Source organism: Molothrus aeneus, chromosome 21 (assembly GCF_037042795.1).
Source record: "Molothrus aeneus isolate 106 chromosome 21, BPBGC_Maene_1.0, whole genome shotgun sequence".
In the NCBI taxonomy this organism is placed as follows: domain Eukaryota; kingdom Metazoa; phylum Chordata; class Aves; order Passeriformes; family Icteridae; genus Molothrus; species Molothrus aeneus.
In genome coordinates, this window is record NC_089666.1 from 2,895,222 (window position 1) to 2,918,162 (window position 22,941).

The window sequence follows — 22,941 nt, forward strand, 5'->3', positions numbered from 1 at the left end:
TTTGGAGGAGATGCAGTCCTGAGGAATCACTTCCAGTTTAATGCTGATACTTCCTGCAGTTTGTTGCTTTCCTAAAAGAAGAGAGTTGGGGCTCTCCACAGACAAAAAACCTGTTATTTAAAAATCATGTTGTTTAAAAACCTTGTTTTTAAACCTGTTTAAGTGCTGGGAAGTTTTCTTTGGATTTTGTTGCTTTCCAGGAGTGCACCAAAACACCTGCCTTTAAACCAGAAATGTTGGAAACAGGGATTTCTAAGGGAATTCAAAGCTTTGTTCTCCCAGTACCTGCTCAGGAAGTGCTGCACCTCATCTGGCAGGTTCAGGGAGGAAAGGGGAGCTGACCCTCTTCAAAAAGCCCTCTGACCCTTTTCCCTTCAGCTTCCCAAGCCTGTTCTCCACCTCAAGCAGCTGAATTTGCAGTTGGCAGCCTCATGCCTGACCTGTTTCCTGCCCATCATCCCTTGTGTAGATCCCATCACCCCTAATTCCCATCTAAATAAGGCCATGCTGGATGTGAGACTTCAAACCAGCAGGAGAGTGTGACAAAAACCTTGGCTTTTCCTCCCTGGAGCAGCTGGGATGCAGTTGCAGCCTTGGTGATGCTGGGTTTTGCTTGCAGGTGCAGGGAAGCCATGGAGAGCACTGAGGGTAGGAATTCCCAGCTCCTCCACAAGCTGCAAAAACTGGAGCAGGAGCAAGAGGGTTTGGTTGAGCACAATGAGAAGCTGGAATCAATCCTGGGAGAGACACAGATCCAAAGCAAGCAAGAGAAGCAGCAGCTGGAGAGCAAAGTGGAGGGACTGCACCAGAAGGTGAGTAAGGAACAGGAGAGACAAGGTTTGGGTTTCTTTCATTCCATCTGCTTTTCTCTCTGATTGGAAAAACAGAATGATGTTTGAGCTGGCCCTGCACTCTGCTGTATTTGGTTTGACAGGAAAACCAGCCAGGATTTCTACTCTATCCTGGGTTTCTTCTTCATGCTTCTTCTTCCTCCTTCTCCATGGGTTTGGGTGGCATTTTGTAATTGGGCAGAAAAGTCTGCATTGCAGCTCTGTGGGATCAGTTACTGGGTTATAAAAGGGGAAATAATCCAGGTGTCAGTTCTGAATTGGACAGTTTAGTCTGAAAAGCCCTTGTACCAAGAGATTGTGGCCATTTTGTGCCTTCTCATGAAAAGCTGCAGAACTCACAGCAGTGAGACTGTTTCACTGATAAGAAATAATAAACACCTGAGTGTGAACATGAACTCCTGTCTCAGTGCCTTCAATGCAGACCCAGAGGAACCCACAACTGGATCCCCACAGCAAAGACCCATTCTGAGGGATGCAGGGCCAGGGAGCAGAGGCAGGGTGGATGAGGAGGGGGGGTTAAACCCATGGATAGATGCATCTGCTTAGCTGGAGGTTGCTCTGTCCTGCATTCCCAGGGGGTTAAAGAGCCCTGGAGATGAGGAGGGAGTGGGCTGGAGCCTGGGCAAGGCTGAGCTCTGCTGGGTGTTTTCCAGTCCTGCCCTGCCTGGGAAGGACTTGGGAGGATTTTTGCTGGTCCTGGCCCAGCTGCAGAAGCCTTGGCTGGTCAGGCTGTGACTCCGGATCAGGACAGTGGGATACAGAGTGAGGATTGTTCTGCTGCTGGCATGGGATTTGGGAGCACAAATTCAGTGCTTAAAAGTTAATGGCTTGGATGGAGACTAAAGAAATGCATTGCTGGATATCAACTTCTGACCAAAGGCTGACAGGGGGTGAGGAGGGGAGGTGTGTTTTGCATTTGAGATCCCTTTTGGAGCTCCAAAGTCTTGCTGAACCCCAAATTATCATCCAGTCATGCAGAAGGAGAGGGGTTTCTTGTCCTTTAGCTCTTCTGTGAGAGGTCTGGGTGTTTCACCCCACTTCTAATACCTCTTCAGACATTGCTGGGCTCGTATCTTGATTTGAAAAGCAGAGTTGCAGCAGCTTTCCTGTGTGTTGGGAAGAGACCATTCCCTTCTGGGAGCTCCAGCAGACCCAGCTGGTGCCAGGAACTCATCAGAGCTCAGGGGCTTTGAGGTGCTGCTCTGCAAATGGACTGGGATTGACAGGGACTTGGTACTTCTTTGGCTTTGGGATTACATATGAGGAAGAATTTCTTGTCTGTGAGGGTGGGGAGGCCCTGGACAGGTTGTCCAGAGAATCTGTGGCTGCCCCACCCCTGGAAGTGTCCAGGGCCAGATTGGAGGGGGCTTGGAGCAACCTGGGATAGAGGAAGGTGTCCCTGCCCATGGAACAGGATGGGCTTTAAGGTCCCTTCCAACCCAACCCATCCTGGGATTCTGGGATCTCCAGAAGCAGTCTGGGGTTCTGTGGAGCTGGATTTCATCTCCCTCTATTGTCCCAGCTCATCTCAGGAGAGCCAAGCTCAGGCAGTTAGACAGTCCAGCCAGGGGTTTTAGAAATAAGCCCAGACTGGATCTCAGGCCTAAGGAAAGGGAAGCTGGCAGAGGAGCAGGGGGGCTGCCAGTGCCAAGACTTGGATTTTGGAAAGGGTCTGTTGGATCCCTAATGGGGAAGAGAAGCTGAGCTGCTCCTCTGGCATGATCTTATCTGGGCTGCTCAGAGCTCCTTTGAGCCCTTTGTAACTTCAGGACCAAAAACTTTCCCCCCAAGAGCCCTTGGGGGGTGATCCAAAGGCAGAGTGAGACCTTGCCCAAACTGCACCTGCCCAGAGGTGCCAGGAGGAGCAAAAGTCAGTGGTTAGAGAGATCAGTGCTTAGAGAGATCAGTGCTTGCAGGGATCAGTGGTTAGAGAGATCAGTGCTTGCAGGGATCAGTGGTTAGAGAGATCAGTGCTTATAGAGAGAGTCAGTGGTTAGAGAGATCAGTGCTTAGAGAGATCAGTGCTTGCAGAGATCAGTGCTTACAGAGAGATCAGTGCTTGCAGGGATCAGTGCTTGCAGGGATCAGTGCTTGCAGGGATCAGTGCTTGCAGGGATCAGTGCTTGCAGAGAGATCAGTGCTTGCAGGGATCAGTGCTTGCAGGGATCAGTGCTTGCAGGGATCAGTGCTTGCAGGGATCAGTGCTTGGAGAGATCAGTGCTTGGAGAGGTCAGTGCTTGGAGAGATCAGTGCTTGGAGGGATCAGTGCTTGCAGGGATCAGTGCTTGCAGAGAGATCAGTGCTTGGAGAGATCAGTGCTTGCAGGGATCAGTGCTTTCAGAGATCAGTGCTTGCAGAGATCAGTGCTTGCAGGGATCAGTGCTTGCAGGGATCAGTGCTTGCAGAGATCAGTGCTTGCAGAGATCAGTGCTTGCAGGGATCAGTGCTTGGAGAGATCAGTGCTTGGAGAGATCAGTGCTTGCAGGGATCAGTGCTTGGAGAGATCAGTGCTTGCAGGGATCAGTGCTTGCAGGGATCAGTGCTTGCAGAGATCAGTGCTTGGAGAGATCAGTGCTTGCAGGGATCAGTGCTTGGAGAGATCAGTGCTTGCAGGGATCAGTGCTTGGAGAGATCAGTGCTTGGAGAGATCAGTGCTTAGAGAGAGATCAGTGCTTGCAGGGATCAGTGCTTGCAGAGAGATCAGTGCTTGCAGGGATCAGTGCTTGCAGAGAGATCAGTGCTTGCAGGGATCAGTGCTTGCAGGGATCAGTGCTTGCAGAGATCAGTGCTTGCAGAGATCAGTGCTTGCAGAGATCAGTGCTTGCAGGGATCAGTGCTTGCAGGGATCAGTGCTTGGAGAGATCAGTGCTTGGAGAGATCAGTGCTTGGAGAGATCAGTGCTTGGAGAGATCAGTGCTTGGAGAGATCAGTGCTTTGCAGTCCCAATCCCAAGGCCTTGGAGCCCTTCAGGAGTGACTGTAAACTTCCCATGAGCTGTGAAGGGACCAGGGTGAGTCCTGATGGACCAGGCTCAACATCTGCACTCTGAGCACAGGGAGCAAGGATATCCCAGCACCTAAACTGGGGTGTCTTGGGCTCCTCCATGCTGGGGGAGCACCACAATGTGTGGAAGCTTTGAGTTTTCACCATGTGCCTGGGTTGTTCCACTCCTTTTGTGGAGCAGAATTCCATCTTTTTCTGGCTTGAGTCTGGCTCCTTCCTCCTTGGAAGCAGCAGGATGAGGGATGAGCTGGAGCTGGCCATGCACCTCCCCTCCTGTTCCTTGCTTCCAACATGGGCCTTATCCCATAACAGCATGTCTGGGTTTGGAAAGACAGGAGTCTGCTAAGGAAGGAAGAGCCTCCCCTGAAATGGAGAATGTAAACCCTCCTCACCCCTCGGAATTGCTGTAAATTTTAAATTAAGGGGCTCTCAGGCAAAAATATGAAAGCATGAAATAATAGTTCTTTAATAGGGAAAGGAAAAAAAATAAAAGGATAAAATAAACAATGCAGTACAAAAATAACACTGCCAGAGCCAGAACCCAGCCTGACACCCTGTGGGTCAGGCTGTTGGTGGCAGTCCCATTGGAATTGTGGCTCAGCCCTCCTGCAGTGTCAGGGGTGGTTCTGCTGGAGCAAGGGGGTCCTGTAGAGAAGGATGGATTCTTCCTCTGAAGATCCAGTGGGAGAAGAGGCAGCTGCTGTTCCTCTGGGGAATCCCGTGGAGAAGCCGTGCTGGTGTCTCAAAAACCTCTGGATTCTATCTGGGTAGCAATGCTTGGCTCCTCCCTCTGGGCTCACCTCTCCCAATGGGATGCTGTAGTTCTTATCAGCCATGCAGGGACATTCAATAGCTGTTATCAGCAGTGTCCCCTCCCGAGGGAGGTGTGAATGTGGTCACTCAAAGAGAGAGATAAGGCAAACTGCCCACTTGACAAAGGTAATCTGCTGTACAGATGGGAATTGAAAACATCTTGCATTGCAATCTTCAACACAGCAGCACAAGGAGCACTTCAGGAGTAGTTGTGCATTTAGTTGTGAGTCCTGGTTTGGTTTTAACTTGGGATTTGTCCATGTTCAGATCACCAGTTTGGAAACAGAGTTGTTTGAGGTGCAGAAGAACAAAAGTGAGATGGATGGGAACGAGCAGGTGACATCTGGAGCTCAGGAGATGCAGGAGGTGAGAGCTTTTCCTTGGGAAATGAACTGTTCTGTTTAGAAATGGTTTAAATGAACATCTGAAGTGTCTCTTTCCTGGGGATGCTCTTTGTCACCCTCTCCTAAGGATTTGTAGCTCCTCATGGATCACTGGAGGAAAGCAGCCAATGTGATCTCCATGAAAACTCTCCCCTTAGGAAGCTCTTGCCTTCAGCTCTGCCAGCTGAGGAGTTTGTTGTCTCCCCATGAGTGTGAAGTTTTCACCTGTGTGAAGGTGCTCAATTCTTGTTGAGGGTTTAGTGAAACCAGGGGATGTGTAGGTACATTTAAAGCTGATTCCCATCACGTTCTGGGTCAACTTTCCTGTCCATTTAATCCTTGCCAGCCCAACAACTGCATCTGCCTGGTGTGTCAGCCAGACAGAGATGGGAGAGGAGCTTCCCAAAGTGTTTTGGGTCAGTGGAGGCTCTGTGAGCCCTGGATAAGAGGTGTAGGAATTCCACTGGGAACATTTGAGAACCATTCTTCTCCTTTCCTCGTTTCCTAGAAGACACATATCCTGCAATCTGCTTCTCTCTGATATTGTGGGAGTGACTCTGAACTTTTCTTCTTCCAGATGTTGGAAAGCTGTCAGGAAACAATAGACAAGTTGGGAAATCAGCTGGGAGAGAGGAGAGAAAGGAGAAAGCAGCTGGCATCTGAGCTGGAGCTGCTGAGGGAAGATTTGAAGGCTGAGAAGGTTCTGGGCAGCCAGGTATGTCCAGGCCCTGTGGTGGGGCTCCCTGCAGGAGCCAGCTGCCTTTGGGTGCTCCATGAAACATCCCCAGCTGCTCCCCAGACTCATTGCCTGGCATCTCCTGATGCATTTCTCCAGCCCAGCCACTTTCAGACCTTTGGTGGAGAGTTTTCAATCCAGCTGCTCTCATGGCATCATCTCTAACTCCAGAACTTACCTTCCTTTCAGTGAATCTGATACCAGATCAGGAATTCCAACTTTGTAGCCAAACTCTGATTCTCTGGAGGGCAGAGTGGGAGTTTTTTAGACTCAGGCAATAATTTCATGAATTGAAAAATGAACATCCTGCTGGGATTTCCCCAAGGGCCTTGCTTGGCCCACTTGGCTTGAACCAATTTAGGTGCTAAATCAACTCCTGCAGGTTTCCCTGCTGGGAATGTTGCTGGAACTCTTGTATTCCAGCTGGGTCACAGAGGAGAGACTGTGAGTGGTGCCAGCAGAATTGTCCAAGGGCTGCCAGGACAAGCACTGAAAATGAGGGTGAAAATTCAGGAGCTTGACAGATCTGTGGCCTGGACAAAGGGACCTGGCAATGGGAGACTGGCAATGGGGGGGCACAGCCATGACAAATCCCATCTTTTATCACTCTGAGAGGCCTTAGATCAGTTTGTGAGTCCTGTCACTTCCTTGAATCCAAGTGCAAATCCATGGAAGGCCTGAGCTGTTGGCAGAGCTGCACAGACTCAGGCAGTGCTGCAGGAACAGTGGCATCTACAGGCCAGGGCTTAGTCCTGCTGCAACAAATCCCCACTGAAACTCGGGATCAAAGCTTGGGATGAAAACAGCCTGGCTGGGAGGAAGAGGCTGGGTCAGTCTATCAATGCACACATGGAAAGGAATTGTCTGATGTGGGGAATGGTGGGCAAAATGGGAAGAGTCCTTTTGGAGCCCTTTTTGAAGCCGGTAGTTCAGCCTGCTCGCGATCCAGGGATCTTTGAATCCAAATCATCCATCCCTGAAGGTCTGGCTGGAATTCAGCCCCCCACTGGCCAGGGGGTGAAGGAGGGACTGTTTTCCCTTCAAAGGGATCAGGAGGAGGTGGAATCCAGAGCCCTGTGTTAGGCTGGAACAGCCTTTACATAGAGACCTTTGGATGGATTTGGTGAATTCCTGGCCTCCCACATGGGCTCATTCCCTCTGGATGGAGCCACTGTTCTGCAATGAATCATTTCCCAACGTGCTGGAAACAAGATTTGCATGAAATCATTGGGTTCTGTCACCTGGAAATCTCTCCTTGTTTTTGAGAGATTTTTGGACAATTAAGAGGAGAAATGTTTTCCTGAGCTTGTCCTGTGGGGTGTGTGCCATGCACTGACTCTGTTGTTACCTCTGCAGGGTTTCCCTGACTCCCACTCAGAGCTCACAGGCCACATAAACACCTTCCCAAGTCTCCAGAGAGCGTCAGCCAGCAGGGATCTTGTGGATGTATCCCATGAGAAGCTACACAAAGACAGTTCTTTGCTAATTCCAGAGGTGAGACATGGAAAGAATTCCCAGTTCTTGTGGTTCCTGATGCAGGCAGGAGCTGCTGGGGTGTGTTGCTCAAATATGAGCAAATTTGTCCTGGTGTAGATAAGATGCCTTGGGGTTGAAATACCTGGGATTGAAAGCTCAGGAGGAGCTGCTGATTAAAAAGCTTTAGCAATCAAAGCTGGTGTTTAGTGAGGATGATGGTGTTTGTGTCTGATCTTCAAGCTCATCCCATTCTACCCTGCCATGGGCAGGGACAGCTTCCACTATCCCAGGTTGCTCCAAGCCCTGTCCAGCCTGGCCTTGGACACTTCCAGGGGTGGGTGAGGCACAACTTTGATCCTGGATGGAGAAAATGGAGATGGAGTTTGGTGGAGATCAGTCAGACACCTGAGCCCCTATTCCAGGGGGTTTGGGTCCATCACAGATGAGCAGCAGATCTGACACTGGGCAGGCTCCAGTTGTGATTCAGCTGTGAGTTCTTCTGTCCTGGTCCATTCCTCCTTTCCCGCCCCTTTTATTTTCTTGGCATCTTCTCCTCAAGTCTCCTGTTGAGGGTGTGCTGTTACCTGGTGTTACAGGGTTAGGTGACATTGGCAGTGGAGATGCCATCCCTAGGGAGGTGTTTGGGGTAGAGTTGGGGCCCCTCTGTGAGAGCCACCTGAACCCACACTTTGTTCCCCTCCTGGTTTGCCAAGAGCTGCTGCTTTTGTGAAGAGCTTTGCCATATGCTGTAAATCCCTGGGAACTGCAGTTGTGCTACAGTGGGATGAAATCAAATAAAGAGCCATGGCTTGGTGGTAGTTGAGACACAGCTGCTTTCCATGCAGGAAAAAGAACTCACATGTGTCTTTGAGGAGGAAGAAGTGCAATTATTTAGCCACAGAATCACAAGCCATGTCTTGCTGGAGTCCCCAGATTGCCCTGCATGGCTCCAGAGATTTCCATCAGAGCAGAGGAAATCCAAGTCCTGGTGTTTTCTGACCTTACAGGCCTCTGAAGTCCTGCAAGACAGAGAACAGAGCCTCAAAGTGGAGCAGAAACAGGAAGATCCCTGTGCAGATGCAAAGACCTATGAGGAGCAGGTGGCTAAAGTAGTGTTTTTGGAAGAACAGATCAAAAACCTGAGGGAAGAACAAGAAGTGCTCTGGTAAACCTTAACAAAGCCTGTGGTATTTTCTGCTCCTTGTCTTTGCTGAATTAAGTTTTGAGCCTTTCCCAACTCCCCATAGGGCTGCTTCTGGCAAAAATGGGCTTGGCATCTTCATGTTGTCCTTGGGTCAGCATTTCTGATTTTGGTGAATTTCCTTAGGATCAGCCAGGATTAAAGATTTTTTTCTGCAGCTCTTCCAGATTCTGAGCAACCTAAATGGGAGCTGTCCTTAGGGAGGAGGATTCTTGAAGTTGGACTAAGGGGGTCTCAAAAATCTCCTGTTGTGGGTTTGGGCTGCTCAGGGCTCACTGCTGGCAGCAGCTGGTGGTCCTGGTCCCACTGGAGATAGGGGTAGTCCTTGGAATTTGGGTGTTTTTGGAGGAGAGGGGTCAGCAGGTGTTGGTCCAACTCCTCCTTTTGAGTTGAGCAGGACAAATTTGGAGCTGGAGCATCTGGGCTCAGGTGCTCATCTGTCCTTAGTAAATAAAGCTTAAATCCAGCATGGTTACAGTGACCTGCATTACTGGGATAAAGCACAGCCAGGAGAAGGCAGCAGGGAGCTGCTAAGGAATCATGGAATTATTCAGGCTGGAAAAGCCCCCCCAAGATCATTGAGTCCAACTGTTTCCCAGCACTGCCATGTTCACTCTTAACACATGTCCCCAAGTGCCACATCCACAGGTGTTTTGAACACTTCCAGGGATGGTGATTCCAGCCTGGACATAGAATCACAGAATTCCAGACTCTTCTGGGGAGGAAGAGATCTTCAAGCTCATCCCATTCTACCCCCTGCCATGGGCAGGGACAGCTTCCACTATCCCAGGTTGTTCCAAGCCCTGTCCAACCTGGCCATGGACACTTCCAGGGGTGGGGGAGCCACAACTTTGATCCTGGATGGAGAAAATGGAGATGGAGTTTGGGTGGAGATGAGTCAGGCAGCTGGACTGGAACACCAGTCAGTGTTTCCCTGTGACTTTGAGTGCAGAGCAGCTCCTGTGCCTTTGTGAGGATTCCTTGGGCAGCCTGTAACCTCTTCCAGGGAGAGCTGAGCCTTTGGACACACGTGGTGTTGTGGGAAGTGTCCCAGGGAGACTGACCCTTGCCCAGAACTGCTGCACTCGGGACTGAATCCCCTTTGGAGCCTCCCGGAGCACTTGAGTGTTTCACTGGAATATCATCTCCCAAGTTTTTCCCCTTTAAGGGTGTTTTCCCTGGATTTGTGTAGTTATCACTCTCCTTTACTATTTCTCCTTCAAGCTCTGAATTATTAGAGAGCAACAAGAAGAAGGAGGAGCTGGAAAAGCAGCTCAAGGAGAGCAGTGAAGAGAAACGGCTGCTGCTGGAAGAAATTGCCCAGCTCAGATGTGACATCCGGAGTGCCTGGGAGCAGGGAGACATGAGGAGGATGACCCCAGGCTTGGAGCAGAGGGAGAACAGGTTTCTCCCATGGCAGAGCCCTGCAGGCAGTTTAGAGGGGAGCCTTAAACAGGTATGGGCAGCTTTGCCATCTGCATCCTGCTTTTTGTCATTAATTGAGTGGCAAAATGTAATTAAAGTGGGCTGGAAGTCAGCCCTGTGTGTGAGTGATGGTTGGCAATTAGGGATGTGTTGATTTCCTTGTGTTGTGCTTTTGGATGTGGTGGGGAATTGGATAAACTTAACTCATTGCAGAAATAAGTTATTTAAATGGAATTTGTTCACTTTTCTCACCTTGTGAGCTGAAAGAGAAAGGGAGGAAATGCTGTAAGAACTTGGGATGGGGAGACTGAGGAGGAGCTCAGCTTCTGTGCGAAGATTTGGGAGAGAAAAGAGGACAGGGTGGGAATGAGAAGTAGAGGGTCAGAGTCCAGTTGTATCCAAGCAGCAGCAAATCATCCAGGTGGAGCAGAGCAGGACACAAGGAGTGCAGTGGATGTGGGTCCTGATAGAAGCAGCTGGGGAAAACCCCACAAAACCAATGGAGCCAATGGACCTCCAGGACAACTGACACTGCCAGATCCCACAGTGCTGGATCAAGACTTTTTCCAGCTTGGGAAAGTTACCTGGGGATTATCTGAGAAGGCAGATTTGGTCTTCAGTGAATTCTGTGTGGTTCTAAGAGCAGAAGGTGAGGATGCAAAGTGGGGATGGAGATCAAAGGATGGCTGAAAGTGATGCAGGAAAAGAAAGGCTTTGGTCCAAGCCAGGCTTTGGTGTGTGTGCTAGGAAGGTGAGTGAGCTAAGGGGATCAGTTACCTCCCAAGAGCCATCCCAGACTGTTGGTGACACCTCCCAGTGCCCAGGCTTTGTCCTGTTGTGTTCCTGTCCCCCTGCCAGGACTCACCTTTCTCCTGCTCCCTCTGGGAGCTGGGCTGGCTGTGTCACTCCTGCTTGGATGCCTGAGTGAGACTCTGGTACAAGAATCCAAAGTGACCTGGTGGCTTTGCTTTGATTGGATGGATTTGTTTCAACAGGGATTTGTTCCCTCATCCAGGTTATCACCTCTCCCCCCTCAGCCCCAGGAGCTGTATTGGATTCTCTGAGGTGATGGAGAGAATCATGGAATCATTGAGCTTGGAAAAGGCCTCTGAGATCATCAAGTCCAGCTTGCATGTTCACCACAAACCATGGCCCTAAGTGCCACATCCCCAAGGCTCCTAAAGCCCTGCAGGGACAGGGAAGGGAACAGAGAAATGCCAGGCTTTGCACACCTTCCAAATGCCCTTAAATCCTACTGGCTTCTGCCTTCCTTAACCACCTTTATCCTGCCTTAAAGTTAATTTCTGTGTGATTGTGCTCTTCCTGCAGGGTCTGTCTGAGGAGAGGTTCCAGCAGCAGGAGGAGAAGCTGCAGCAGCTGCGCCAGGACCTGCGGCGGGTGCAGAACCTGTGCAGCTCTGCTGAGAGGGAGCTCAGGTATGAGAGGGAGAAGAATGCTGACCTCCAGAGGCAAAATCTGCTGCTCCAGCAGGAATGCACCAAGGTAGGGACAAAGCCAGGCTCCCCTGTGTGCCTCAGCTCTGTGGGAATTATGGCCATGAGGGCTGGAGCCCATCTCCCCCCAGGCTGGGAGAGCTGGGGGTGCTCACCTGGAGAAGAGAAGGCTCCAGGGAGAGCTCAGAGCCCCTTCCAGAGCCTAAAGAGACTCCAAGAGAGCTGGAGAGGGATTTTGGACAAGGACCTGGAGTGGCAGGACAAGGGGAAATGGCTTCCCACTGCCAGAGGGCAGTGTTACACAGGCTACTGGGAGGAAATCCTTCCCTGTGAGGTTGGTGAGGCCCTGGCACAGGGTGCCCAGAGACATTTCTGTGGCTGCCTCATCCTCAGAAATGTTCCTGGCCAGGTTGGATGGAGCTTGGAGCAATGTGGGATAGTGGAAGGTGTCCCTGCCCATGATGGGGGGTTGGAACTGTCTCTAAAGTTCTGCTGTGTCTAAAGCCTGCCTTTTGCAACTTTCCCGAAACCCTCTAATTTTATAGATTCCCACAGGAACCAGGTGATCCTTAAGGGCCCTTCCTACCAAAAGTGCTCTGGGATTCTGTGACAAATTCCACTGCATCCAAATAAAACATGCTTTACTTCCTCTGTGATTCCTCTTTCTGGAATCCTGTTCCCCTTCCTTAGCCAAGCCATTCCAGCTAATTTATGCTGAAGTATAAATCCAATTTCTTCTCTGGGATCTCAGGTTAAAGCTGAGCTGAAGCAGGCCCGGGCCAAACTCTCAGAGACCACAGAAACATGTTCCTCCCTCTCAGCACAGTGGGACAGGAGCCAGCAGAAGGTCAAGGAGCTGGAACTGGAGCTCTCCAAGTGCTCCCAGGCTGATAAGCTCAGGAGCAGCCTCCAGGAGAGGCTGGCCCAGGAGAAATCCAGGGCAGGAGAAGCACAAAAGAAGGTGAGTGTAAGTTTGACAGTTCTGTGCAGCTCTAGTGCAGAAAGCAAGCAGGTTTGCTTCCCCGAATTCCTTTTTGTGATCCCTTGGCTTCATATTTTAGGAAAAAAGCCTGTAATTAGTGGGAGCATAATCAAGGTAATAGAAGCCATGTCTGATAACCCAATATCTCTGAAGTACTGATAGTGGGGCTGACAGGCACAGGGAACCCTGATCTTGTTCTTGCTGAGATAATTTCCCACTGTTTACTGCCTGGAAAATTCCAGACTTTGTGTTTTCCATGGCACTGATTCTGCCATGCTCCTGCAGAAGTCATTGGATTCTCTTTTGATGTGAGCAGGATCAGATTGGGTTGAAAAAAGATTGTTGGGAATTCATGACATAGTGTTTGGTCCAAAATCTGGTAGCCAGTCCAAAGCTTTTGCTTTTAATGGACTTAGAGTCAAAACAAGGAAATCTTTCCTTGCCATGCCTCAGCCACTGGGGAATCTGATTCAGAACACTGGCCTGTGCATTCAGAAAGTTTAATCTGTGTCCATTTTAATCCAAGGTCTCAAAACTGCAGCAGAAGCTGAAGGATTCCCAGCACCAGCTGCTGCTGGCAGAGGCTCGTGTTTCTGACAAGAAGCTTCTGGAAGAGGAGCTCAAGGAAGCTCGGGAGAATGAAGCTCGAGTGCAGCAGGAACTTCATGAGGAGCAGCTGAAAAGGTCTCTGTGCTGTGCAGGGGCTGTGCCAGCCCTTCAGCAGCTCCTGTCTGCCCTGGGAGGGTTCAGGGAGACCCAAACCACTGCTTTGACCTCCTGTCTTCCCTTTGGACCTGCCTGATCCCTGGAGTTCTCTAGGGATTCCCCCTTCCTGAGGTTTAAAAGATTATTGGAGGCTTCATCTGCCTTGGAAGGGCCGTGGCCTCTCCTGTCAGTGCAGTGATGCCAACAGCTCCCTTCCCTGTGCAGCTGGGAATGATCCCAGAATATCATCCCCTCTTTCTGTGTCACTGACACAACTGGGATGTGCTGATTCCTTTGTCCCCTCCATGCCAGCAGGGGCAAGAGGAGCAAGGAGGTGCAGGAGGCACATGCCCCCCTTGTCTTGGTTTGGAAAGACAGGAGTCTGCTAAGGAAGGCAGGAGCCTCCCCTGAAATGGAGAAAATGAATCCCCCGTCCCCTCTGAATTGCTATAAATTTTAAATTAAGGGGCTCTCAGGCAACAAAAAATATGGCAGCAGGAAATAACAGTTCTTTAATAGGGAAGAAAATAAAAGGATAAAATGAACAATGCAGTAAAACAAAACAACACTGCCAGAGTCAGAACACAACCTGACACCCTGTGGGTCAGGCTGTTGGCAGCAGTGCCATTGGAATTGTGGCTCAGCCCTCCTGCAGTGTCAGGGCTGGTTCTGCTGGAGCAGGGATCCTGGAGAAAGGTGCAGTCTCTGCCTCTGAAGATCCAGGGCAAGAGGCAGCTGCTGCTCCTCTGGGCAATCCAGTGCAGAAGCTGTGCTGGTGTTCCAGAATCTCCAGATTATATCCAGGTAGGAATGCTTGGCTGGTGTTCCAGAATCTCCAGATTATATCCAGGTGGGAATGCTTGGCTGGTGTTCCAGAATCTCCAGATTATATCCAGGTGGGAATGCTTGGCTCCTCCCTCTGGGCTCACATCTCCCAATGGGATGCTGTAGTTCTTATCAGCCATGCAGGGACATTCCATAGCTGTTATCAGCAGGTGTCCCCTCCCGAGGGAAGAGTGATTGTGATCACTCAGAGAGAGATAAGGCAAACTGCCCACTTGACACAGGACAGCTGCCATCCAGATGGGAATAGAACACATCTTGCCCTGCAATCTGGAGCACCCCTGCAGCTCTCACTGTCCCCCCATGGTGTTCCCAGGAGGCTCCTGGAGCAGCAGCTGGAGGAGCTGAGGCAGCAGCTCCGGCATTCCCGGGAGACGGAGGCGTCGCTGGCCAAGATGCACGTGGAGCTCCAGGCCAAGACCCTGCATGTGCTGGAGGATGAGAAGAAGCTGGATGCTGGTGAGGTCAGTGACAGGGAGGGGGTTCCTCATCAGACAAGGGGCAACAGGACCATCAGGAGCTGGAATCTGCTCCTGGGTGTTGTGGGGTTGTTGGGTCCCCAGGACGAGGTGAGAGATGAGAATTTGAATCAAGTTCTCAGAAGGCTGATATATTATATTATATTATATTATATTATATTATATTATATTATATTATATTATATTATATTATATTATATTATATTATATTATATTATATTATATTATATTAATATTATATCATATTATATCATATAATATAATATTATATCATATCATATCATACTATATTACACTATATTATATAATATATATCATATAATATTATGCTATATTATATTACATTACATTACACTATATTACATTACATTACACTATATTATACTATATATTATATGATATTATATTATAAAATGATACTAAAGAAAGAGAAAGGAGCCATCAGAAGGCTAGACAAGAATGATAATAAAAACCTGTGACAGACTCAGAGAGTCTGACACAGCTGGCTGTGATTGGACATTAAATTAAAACAATTCACATGCTGAGTAAACAATTCTTCAAATCACATTCCAAAGCAGCAAAACATAAAGAAGCTGAAGCTTCCCAGCTTCTCAGGAGAAAAAATCCTGGCTAAGGGATTTTTCCTAAATTGTTATGGTAACACCTGGGAGCTGCTGGAATTGGGAACATCTGCTCAGGGGCTGAGCCCTTGCAGGTCTCACTGCAGTGTCCCATTGCCAGCTGGTTTGTTGGGATGCAGCTCTGAGGGCACAGGAAGGCTTGGTGGTTTCTTCCTTCCATTTATCTTGCAGAACTTGGAGTTTTTGCTTGGAAATTTTGTCAGAGTCCATTGTCTGGGAGGGTTCATTGCCTCTCTCTGCAATAAAATCCCACTGCTTGTCAGGGGGGAGAAGGGAGTGCTCTGGGGTATAGGAGTGTGCTCTTTGTTAACCGAGTGACAAAATTACCTTTTGTCTCCTCAGAAAAGAAAGAAGCTTAAAAGTTTCTTTCTTTGATTCAGTGAAAAAGACACCTCATAAGACCTTGAGGACTTCACCTCAAACTTAAAGATAGCCAATTAGACAAGAGCTAAAATTGCCTGGGCAATTTACTAGAAGAAGAAGTGAACAAATAAACTAATCACTTTTGCGAGGTGTTTTACCAAGAGCAAAAACTTCTTACACCTGGCTCAGTTTTTCTCTGTTTGTTATTTTGCCTTTTATGAAACCTTTTTGTTTCCAACACTTCAACAGAAGCCATCCTGCTATTTTTATGCCTCCAAAAGTAACTAAGCTATCTTGAGTGAATAATAGACCTCTAAGAGCTTGTAAGACTTACCTCGAAAAAGCAACTATTACCCTAGGGGGGCTGTTTGGATATTGGCTGTAGTGGGAAGCACTGGGATGGATGAGAGGGAAGCTTTGGAGACCAGGCAGAGGGGAGGCAGAGGGGCCCCTCCAGTTGAATCCAGCCCTTTTCCAGCATGTGCAGTGCCAGAAGGAGAACCAGAAGCTCTCGGAGCAGCTGGTGCTGCTGAAGGAGGAGAACAAAGCCCTGTATGAGGAAGGTGTCAGACTCCTGAACCAGAAGGATCTCTATGTCAGGTAATGCCCACAAACCTGCCCGGGCCTGCTCTTGCATTTGGCTGTGCTGTGGATTTTCCTGTCCAATATTCAGCTTTTAGCACTAAACCCACTGGCCCTGTGTGCAGTGAGCTCACCCCCATGTCTGCTGTCAGGGAATTCCACACAGGTTTGACTGGGAAGGGACCTTAAAGCCCATCCTGTTCCACCAGGGACACCTTCCACTGTCCCAGGCTGATCCAAGCCCTGTCCAGCCTGGCCTTGGACACTTCCAGGGATCCAGGGGCAGCCACAGCTGCTCTGGGCCCCTGTGCCAGGGAAGGATTTCCTTCCAATGTCCCATCTGGCCCTGCTGTCTGGCAGTGGGAAGCCATTCCCCCTTGTCCTGTCCCTCCATCCCTTGTCCCCAGTCTCTCTCCAGCTCTCCTGGAATCCCTTTAGGCCCTGGAAGGGGCTCTGAGCTCTCCCTGGAGCCTTCTCTTCTCCAGGTGAGCACTCCCAGCTCTCCCAGCCTTCCTGCTCTCTTTAGGTGTGTTATAGACCTCCAAGAACTTATTAGACCTGGCTCCAAGAAGCTACTGTAACAGTGACCCTGAGCCAAGTGCCTTTCCCAGCCTGATGGTTGTCCCTGTTTGCCCAGGAAATACAATGAGATGCAGCTCAGACACAAGGACAAGATCCGCAGGGCCAAGGAGACTTTCATCCACGAGGTGAAGCAGAGGGACAGCAGGATCAAACAGCTGGAAAATGAGCTCAGCGAGTCCAAACTGCAAGTGGAAAAGGTGAGAGGACACATCCAGGGCTTCTCCTGCAAGGGGGCGGCTGCAGGGGCATTGCTGCTTCCAAAAGTATTCCCTGGTGGCCAAGAAGGGCAAGGGCTCCTGGCCTGGGTCAGGAATGGTGTGGCCAGCAGGAGCAGGGAGCTCATTCTGCCCTTGGCACCTGGAGTGCTGTGCCCAGCTGTGGCCCCTCAGTTTGGGAAGGACATTGAGACACTTGAGCACATCCAGAGGAGGCAACGAGGCTGGAGAGGGGCTGGGAACACAAACCCTGTGAGGAACCACTGAGGGAGCTGGGGGTGCTCAGCCTGGAGAAAAGGAGACTCAGGGGTGACCTCATCACTCTCTGCAGCTCCTGAAAGGGGCCTGTGCTCAGCTGGGGCTGGGCTCTTTCTCCAGACAGAGACAGGACCAGAGGACACAGCCTCAAGCTGCACCAAGGGAAATATAGGTTGGATATTAGGAAAAGTTTTTTTGCAGAAAGGGTGATAAAGTTCTGGAATGTTCTGCCTAGGGAGGTGCTGGAGTCACCATCCCTGGATGTGTTTCACAAAGCCTGGATGTGGCACTCAGTGCCAGGGTTTAGTTGAGGGGTTGGGGCTGGGTTGGACTCGATGATGACTGGTGATTCTGTGATTTGGTGATTCTGTGATTTGGTGATTCTGTGATTTGGTGATTCTGTGATTTGGTGATCATGGATTCAGGGAATGGTGTGAGTTGGAAGTGACATCAAAGCTCATCCCATTCCACCCCTGCCATGGCAGGGACACCTTCCACTATCCCAGGCTGCTCCAAGCCCTGTCCAGCCTGGCCTTGGACACTGCCAGGGATCCAGGGGCAGCCACAGCTGCTCTGGGCACCCTGTGCCAGGGCCTGCCCATGCTCACAGGGAAGAATTCCTTCCCTATATCCCATCTATCCCTGCCCCCTGGCAGTGGGAGCCATTCCCTGTGTCCTGGCACTCCAGGACCTTGTCCAAAGTCCCTCCTTGCAGGAAGGGACCAGGGGCACCAACCTGTAGTAACAAAAAGCCAAAAGGAAATTCCTGGCTCAGGATTGCCCTTGGGGGAAGCCACATCCTCAAATCCCACTCTGACACTGCCTGGGCTCCGTGTTCCTTTGCCTCAGCAATTCCTGCTGGGAAGTGACCCCAGAGCCTCTTTTTGGGGTATTTTACATCAAACTGGGTATTGCAGAGTCACTGAGGTTGGAGAAGACCTTTAAGGGGAGGATTTTCAAGTGCACCCATCCACCCAGCACCACTAAACCATGTCCCCAGGTGCCACATCCACGTGGTTCTTGAGCACTTGCAGGGATGGTGACTCCAAAGTTTAGGAGCTGGCACCCTTGATGTGGTCCCTTGGGAAAGCCCTGAGCTTTGCAGAGGACAGAGCAGAGTCAAGGGTAACTGGTGATTGTTCTTTCCTTCTCCACCCCCATAAGGGGAAGGTGCTGATTGCCCAGATCACTGCTGAGAATGAGAAATTACTCCAGGAGAGGCGACGGCTCCTCCAAAAAATATCAGAGCAGGAGGAGTCCCCTTGGAGCCTCCGGTCTGGGATTCCCTCCCTGCAGAGCAGGTAGGTCCCTGCTGTGTCCATCCCCTTTTCCTGGTTTTGTGCCTCTTTCTCTTAAGAATTCCAGAGGAAAGTCTGGGTTGTGCCCCAGCCATGGGTGCAATGTCTGTAATTAAGGATGTAATTAGGGATGTAATTACCCCATTTTCCCATCCAACCTCACCACTGGGCTGGAGGCTGTGGAGAGCAACAGCTCTGAGGTTGGAAAACAAAAGTCCCATTTGAAAGTGGAGCATGGCTGGAAGGAAAATAACTTGTGCTTTGTGCCGTGCTCAGAGGGAAGATCCTGGAGGAGGAGAACGCCCGGCTGCAGGACAAGCTCCAGCTCTCCAGCCTTGTGGGCTCCTCCCAGCGCCTTGCCAGGAGCAGCCCTGCTCCCAGCACTGAGGTGAGACCCCAGGAGGGCTGGGATCAGCAGGAATCACAGAACCTGAGGGGCTGAGGGGGAGCTGGGTCCATCCCTGGAGATGGAAAGGGCTCCCGTGTAGTAGGTGGTGACAGACGTGGTGAGGAGGGGCTTTGGGAGGAGCTGAAGGCTCCATACAGGTGAGGAGAGGCTTTGAGAGGAGCTGAGGGCTCCATACAGGTGAGGAAGGGCTTTGGGAGGAGCTGAAGGCTCCATACAGATGTGGTGAGGAGCTGAAGGCTCCATACAGATGTGGTGAGGAGCTGAAGGCTCCATACGGATGTGGTGAGGAGCTGAAGGCTCCATACAGATGTGGTGAGGAGTTGAAGGCCCTCACGCTCAGCCCCTGCTCATCCCTGAGCTGCTGCCCCTGGGATCCCCCTCCGCAGGGACAGGAATCTCACCTGGCACATTCAGAGCTGTTCAAAGGCCTCAGCTGTAAAGCTGCTCTAGGAAAGGAGAAGGTTGGGAGTGTTCCTTCTGCCAGGAGTGTTCCCTCCTCAGGCCAAGCTGAGCAAGAATTCCTGAGCTGAGGGAAAGTTGTTAATGAAGAACTTTGGCAAGAGAAGTGGAGAAAATCCAGGGAATCAAAGAGTTTTCCAATCAACCAGGTGGATTTAGGAGTTTCTTGTGATTTTTAATTTGGAGAGAACCCAGGTAGGTTGGAAATGAGCGAGTTGAGGGGGAAAGGGCTGTTTGGGGCTCACCTGGCCTTGGTAGGGTTTGGTTTGGATTTTTTAGAATAAATTTACACCCAAAGGACAACCAAACCCCTGATTAGCACCTCATGGGGTTGCACTTGGTGGAGAGGACTCTCAGTGAAGCTGGGGGAGAGCTTGGAAGACCAGGAATTGTTGGAATTCAGGGTCTGACCTGTGCCTCCCCCTTTCAAAGTCTCTGTTCTTCCTTCCAGGACCCGAAGCTTGCTCCTGGAAGCCACCCCCAGAGTAAGGTGCTGCCACCTCCTCGTGCCAGGTACCGTGGGGGGGAGGGAGGGAGGGGCAGCCAGGGAGGAGCCACTGGAGAATTTTGGCTGCTCCACCCTGTGCTGTCACCTCCCAGAGGCCTTTTTGGGTACTTTTTGGTCAAATTTTAGGGAAAATAGTACCAAAATGGCATTTAAAATGGGATTGAAACCAGTCAGCTGATGGGATGGAGAAGTCCAATTTTAGGGAAAATAAAATGGCATTAGAATGGTATTGAAATGGGATTTAAAATGGTGTTGAAACCAGTCAGCTGAATGGATGGAGAAGTCCAATTTTCAGAATATTTTGGGGAGCACTGTGGGATTTGGGAATCTTGGTGTTCAGGGCCTTTGGAGGAGTCTTGATACAAGAGGTGATGAGACTTGGAGTCCTTGTGTGGCCAGAGCTGTTTCCCACATCACTCTGGGGTGTGTTCCTCCGTTCCAATCCGTGCCAGACCAGATGGGGGAAGGCAGGGGGACAGTGCAGCTCTGGGGGTTTGGTCACAGCCCCTGCCATGGCTCTGGTGGGGTGGAGGATGGTCCAAGCAGGTTCTGGGCTGGCTGGGGCGTCCCTTCCTTGCCTGGAGGAGGAGCCTTGCTCCAAGAGAAGAGCACCCACATCGTGCTGTGCTGCTCAGAGCTGTTGGGTAGGGGTCACTCAAGCTCCAGAGAATGACAGAAAATGGAAATTTGTTTCCAGCTTCCCACCCCGAGATCTCCCAGAGCCCCTGGGAGCCCTGAAGGCCCCACAGAAGCCTGAGGGAGAGGCTGAGAGCCTGGATTCTTCCTTCTGCCTGTCCCCCTCACAGCCTTCAGAGATTGGGTACCTGAACGTGGCCTCTCCTGGGGACAGCACGGCCCCCACAGCCTCCCCTGTGCAGGAGCAGAGCCACAGCCTGGGCTCCCAGAGCTTCTGAGCTGGGAATGGGGAATGCTGCTGCAGCCTGACCTCAGCTGCAGGATCTGCGCTCCTGGAGCCATGGCACACAGCAGAGCCTGCAAAGAGAATTGCCAAATGCACTGAGCCCATGAGTGCTGGGATGTGTTCCAACTAAATGATTCCACAGCTTTGTTTTGTTTTGGTTTTTTTTGTTTTTTACTTGCCCACTGTAAATGTGTGTGTGATCCCAGATCCACTGGAGGCTGGAATTTGTAAATAAACTCTGTACAGTGCTAGAGGGGTGGGGTGAAGGGTGTCTTCCCTCAACCCTAATCCCCTGTCCCGTCCAAATCTATGAATTTTATAAATAAAACTTACAGAAGTTCCCTTTTACCCTATGCCCCCACACTGTCATTCCCCTTTTCCCACACTCTCAGCATTCCCTTTGCTCTGTGCAGAGGTGAACAGGATCTCTGAGCACTGGGGAGGGGATGGGAATGTGTAGGGAAGGAAGATGGGAGGAAAGAGAAGCTCTGGGGACAGGATGTGATGGGCAGAGGGGTCAGAAATGACACGGAGGGAGATGGGAGGGCAAAGGGAAATGGAATAGGGGCAGAAGAGAGGAGGGATGGGAGCATCCAGGGAAAGAGAGGAGATAGATTTGGAATAGATGGTCCCTGAGGATGCTTGGGTGAGAGTGAGAGGGATCAGGCCATGCAGAGCAGGGAGAGGAGGGAGTCTGAGGGTGCCAGGAGGGAACAGCAGGATCAGAAGTGCAGATGGGAGCAGAGCTGGGCATCTCCATGGGCCTTTCTGTGCTCCCTGGGCTCTCCCTGTGTGTTCCAGGGAGCTCTGGACCCCTCAGTGTGCCCCCTCTGCACCCTGGCTGTCCCTTGGAGGGTGGCCCAAGCCCTGGTGTCCATTTTGGGGGGATCCCCATCCCTTGGTTTGTTTTGTGCCATGCCCAGACCCCAGCGCTGCCTTTGGGTGCCCCCACCCCCTGGCTGTGCCTGTTTGGGCTCCCTGGAACCCTCCAGGAGCCTTTTGGGGTGCACAGAGGCTCTCCATGGGATTTGGGGTGTCCCTGGGCTCTGCCCTCTGCAGTGCCTGGGGCAGTTGTGCATCCTCATCCCCACAGAGCCCAGGCAGTGCCAGGAACGCTCTCATGGAGGGGCTGGGGGGCTTCATCCCTTGTGAGGGGGCAGAACTGGCTCAGCCACGCTCAGGGAGAGGCAGGGTCAGGTCCTGGAAGGGGCACAAAGCATCAGAGAGCCTGGAGGGAGCACAGACTCATTTCTGAGCACTGGGCATGACCCCAGTGTTCCATGGGCAGTGCAAAACCCCTGAGCCCAGGGAAGGTACCTGGCTGTTCCCACTGAGCCTGAATTATCCCACTGAACTTTGCATTTTTGGAGCTTCCCCCCCTGATGGATCCAGGCTGTGACCATCACTTTGACTTTGGACACTGAAATTGCAATAACCAAGTCCTGTCACTGCATCCATGGGTGGTGAGACCTTTCCTCTCCACTCTGCTCTGATCCTTTTTTTTTTTTCTTTCTTTTCCTCATGTATTTTCTAAAGTGTTATTTTTATACTTTTATATTGGTGTATTTCTAAAGGAAATAAGCAAAATGGCTACATAGGTGATTTCCACTGCAACCAAAGTGTTCAAATAAATGTGACGTATGTATATAAGTATGTGTGTATGTGTGTAAACACCAATCATTCAATGTCCTTTCACCCATTCCAAGGGATGGATTAACCCAGGAGCCTGGGTTATCCCACCTCAGAGATGCCTTGGAGCAGCTCCATCAGTTCTCCCTCACCCCACAGCGGCTCTGTGCTCACACGCCAAGGTGGGAAATTTCCACAGCTCTCCAGGGGCCCAAAACAACCACAGTGCTCCAGGTGGGACCTCCCCAGTGCTGGAGGGGAGAAAATGCAAAGCTCCAACGGTGGCAGGGGCCATGGTGCAGGTACAGAACCAGAGGGGAGTCCTGGGGTTTGTGCTGATGTTGTTTTGTTCCTTCCATTGAGAGGAACGTGGGGCAGGGCCTCGTTCTTCTGCCTGATGCCCAACAACTCCCACCAAGGAATGTTCTGGACACTGGGAGCACAGGATACAGGAGGTTTGGCCACCATCCTGCCCACAGCACTTTGCACAGTCGTGGTTGTTAGGAAAATTAACCCACAAACACCAGAGGTTTATGCCCAGAAAGGAGACAGAGGAGTCCTTTGACTTTATTCCAATAAAGGCAGAGGCCATGGGGCATTCCCCTGGGATCTCTCCAGTTTTTGGAGGACACAGCCTCCTTTTTATCCCAATTTCCAGCCACATTTCCCTTCTCTCTTTCCCCATTGGCTGAGGCACTTGAGAGGTTCAGACTTCCCAAAACAC

The 22,941-nt window shown here is 50.8% G+C and overlaps 1 protein-coding gene across 1 annotated transcript in view; it reads left to right on the forward strand.

Moving 5' to 3' along the window:
• The window catches only part of CCDC30 (coiled-coil domain containing 30), a 40,131-nt gene extending 17,893 nt beyond the window's left edge, over positions 1-22,238 (forward strand). The window contains exons 8-23 of the mRNA XM_066563899.1: positions 620-812; positions 4,935-5,033; positions 5,628-5,765; positions 7,143-7,280; positions 8,270-8,427; positions 9,688-9,919; positions 11,218-11,391; positions 12,094-12,303; positions 12,851-13,008; positions 14,189-14,336; positions 15,834-15,955; positions 16,575-16,716; positions 18,157-18,293; positions 18,567-18,678; positions 19,610-19,671; positions 20,364-22,238. Of these exons, the coding sequence (XP_066419996.1) occupies positions 620-812; positions 4,935-5,033; positions 5,628-5,765; positions 7,143-7,280; positions 8,270-8,427; positions 9,688-9,919; positions 11,218-11,391; positions 12,094-12,303; positions 12,851-13,008; positions 14,189-14,336; positions 15,834-15,955; positions 16,575-16,716; positions 18,157-18,293; positions 18,567-18,678; positions 19,610-19,671; positions 20,364-20,580 (2,440 nt within the window). The 3' untranslated portion in view covers positions 20,581-22,238. The remainder of the gene's footprint in view (positions 1-619; positions 813-4,934; positions 5,034-5,627; positions 5,766-7,142; positions 7,281-8,269; positions 8,428-9,687; positions 9,920-11,217; positions 11,392-12,093; positions 12,304-12,850; positions 13,009-14,188; positions 14,337-15,833; positions 15,956-16,574; positions 16,717-18,156; positions 18,294-18,566; positions 18,679-19,609; positions 19,672-20,363) is intronic.
• The last annotated feature ends 703 nt before the right edge of the window (positions 22,239-22,941 follow it).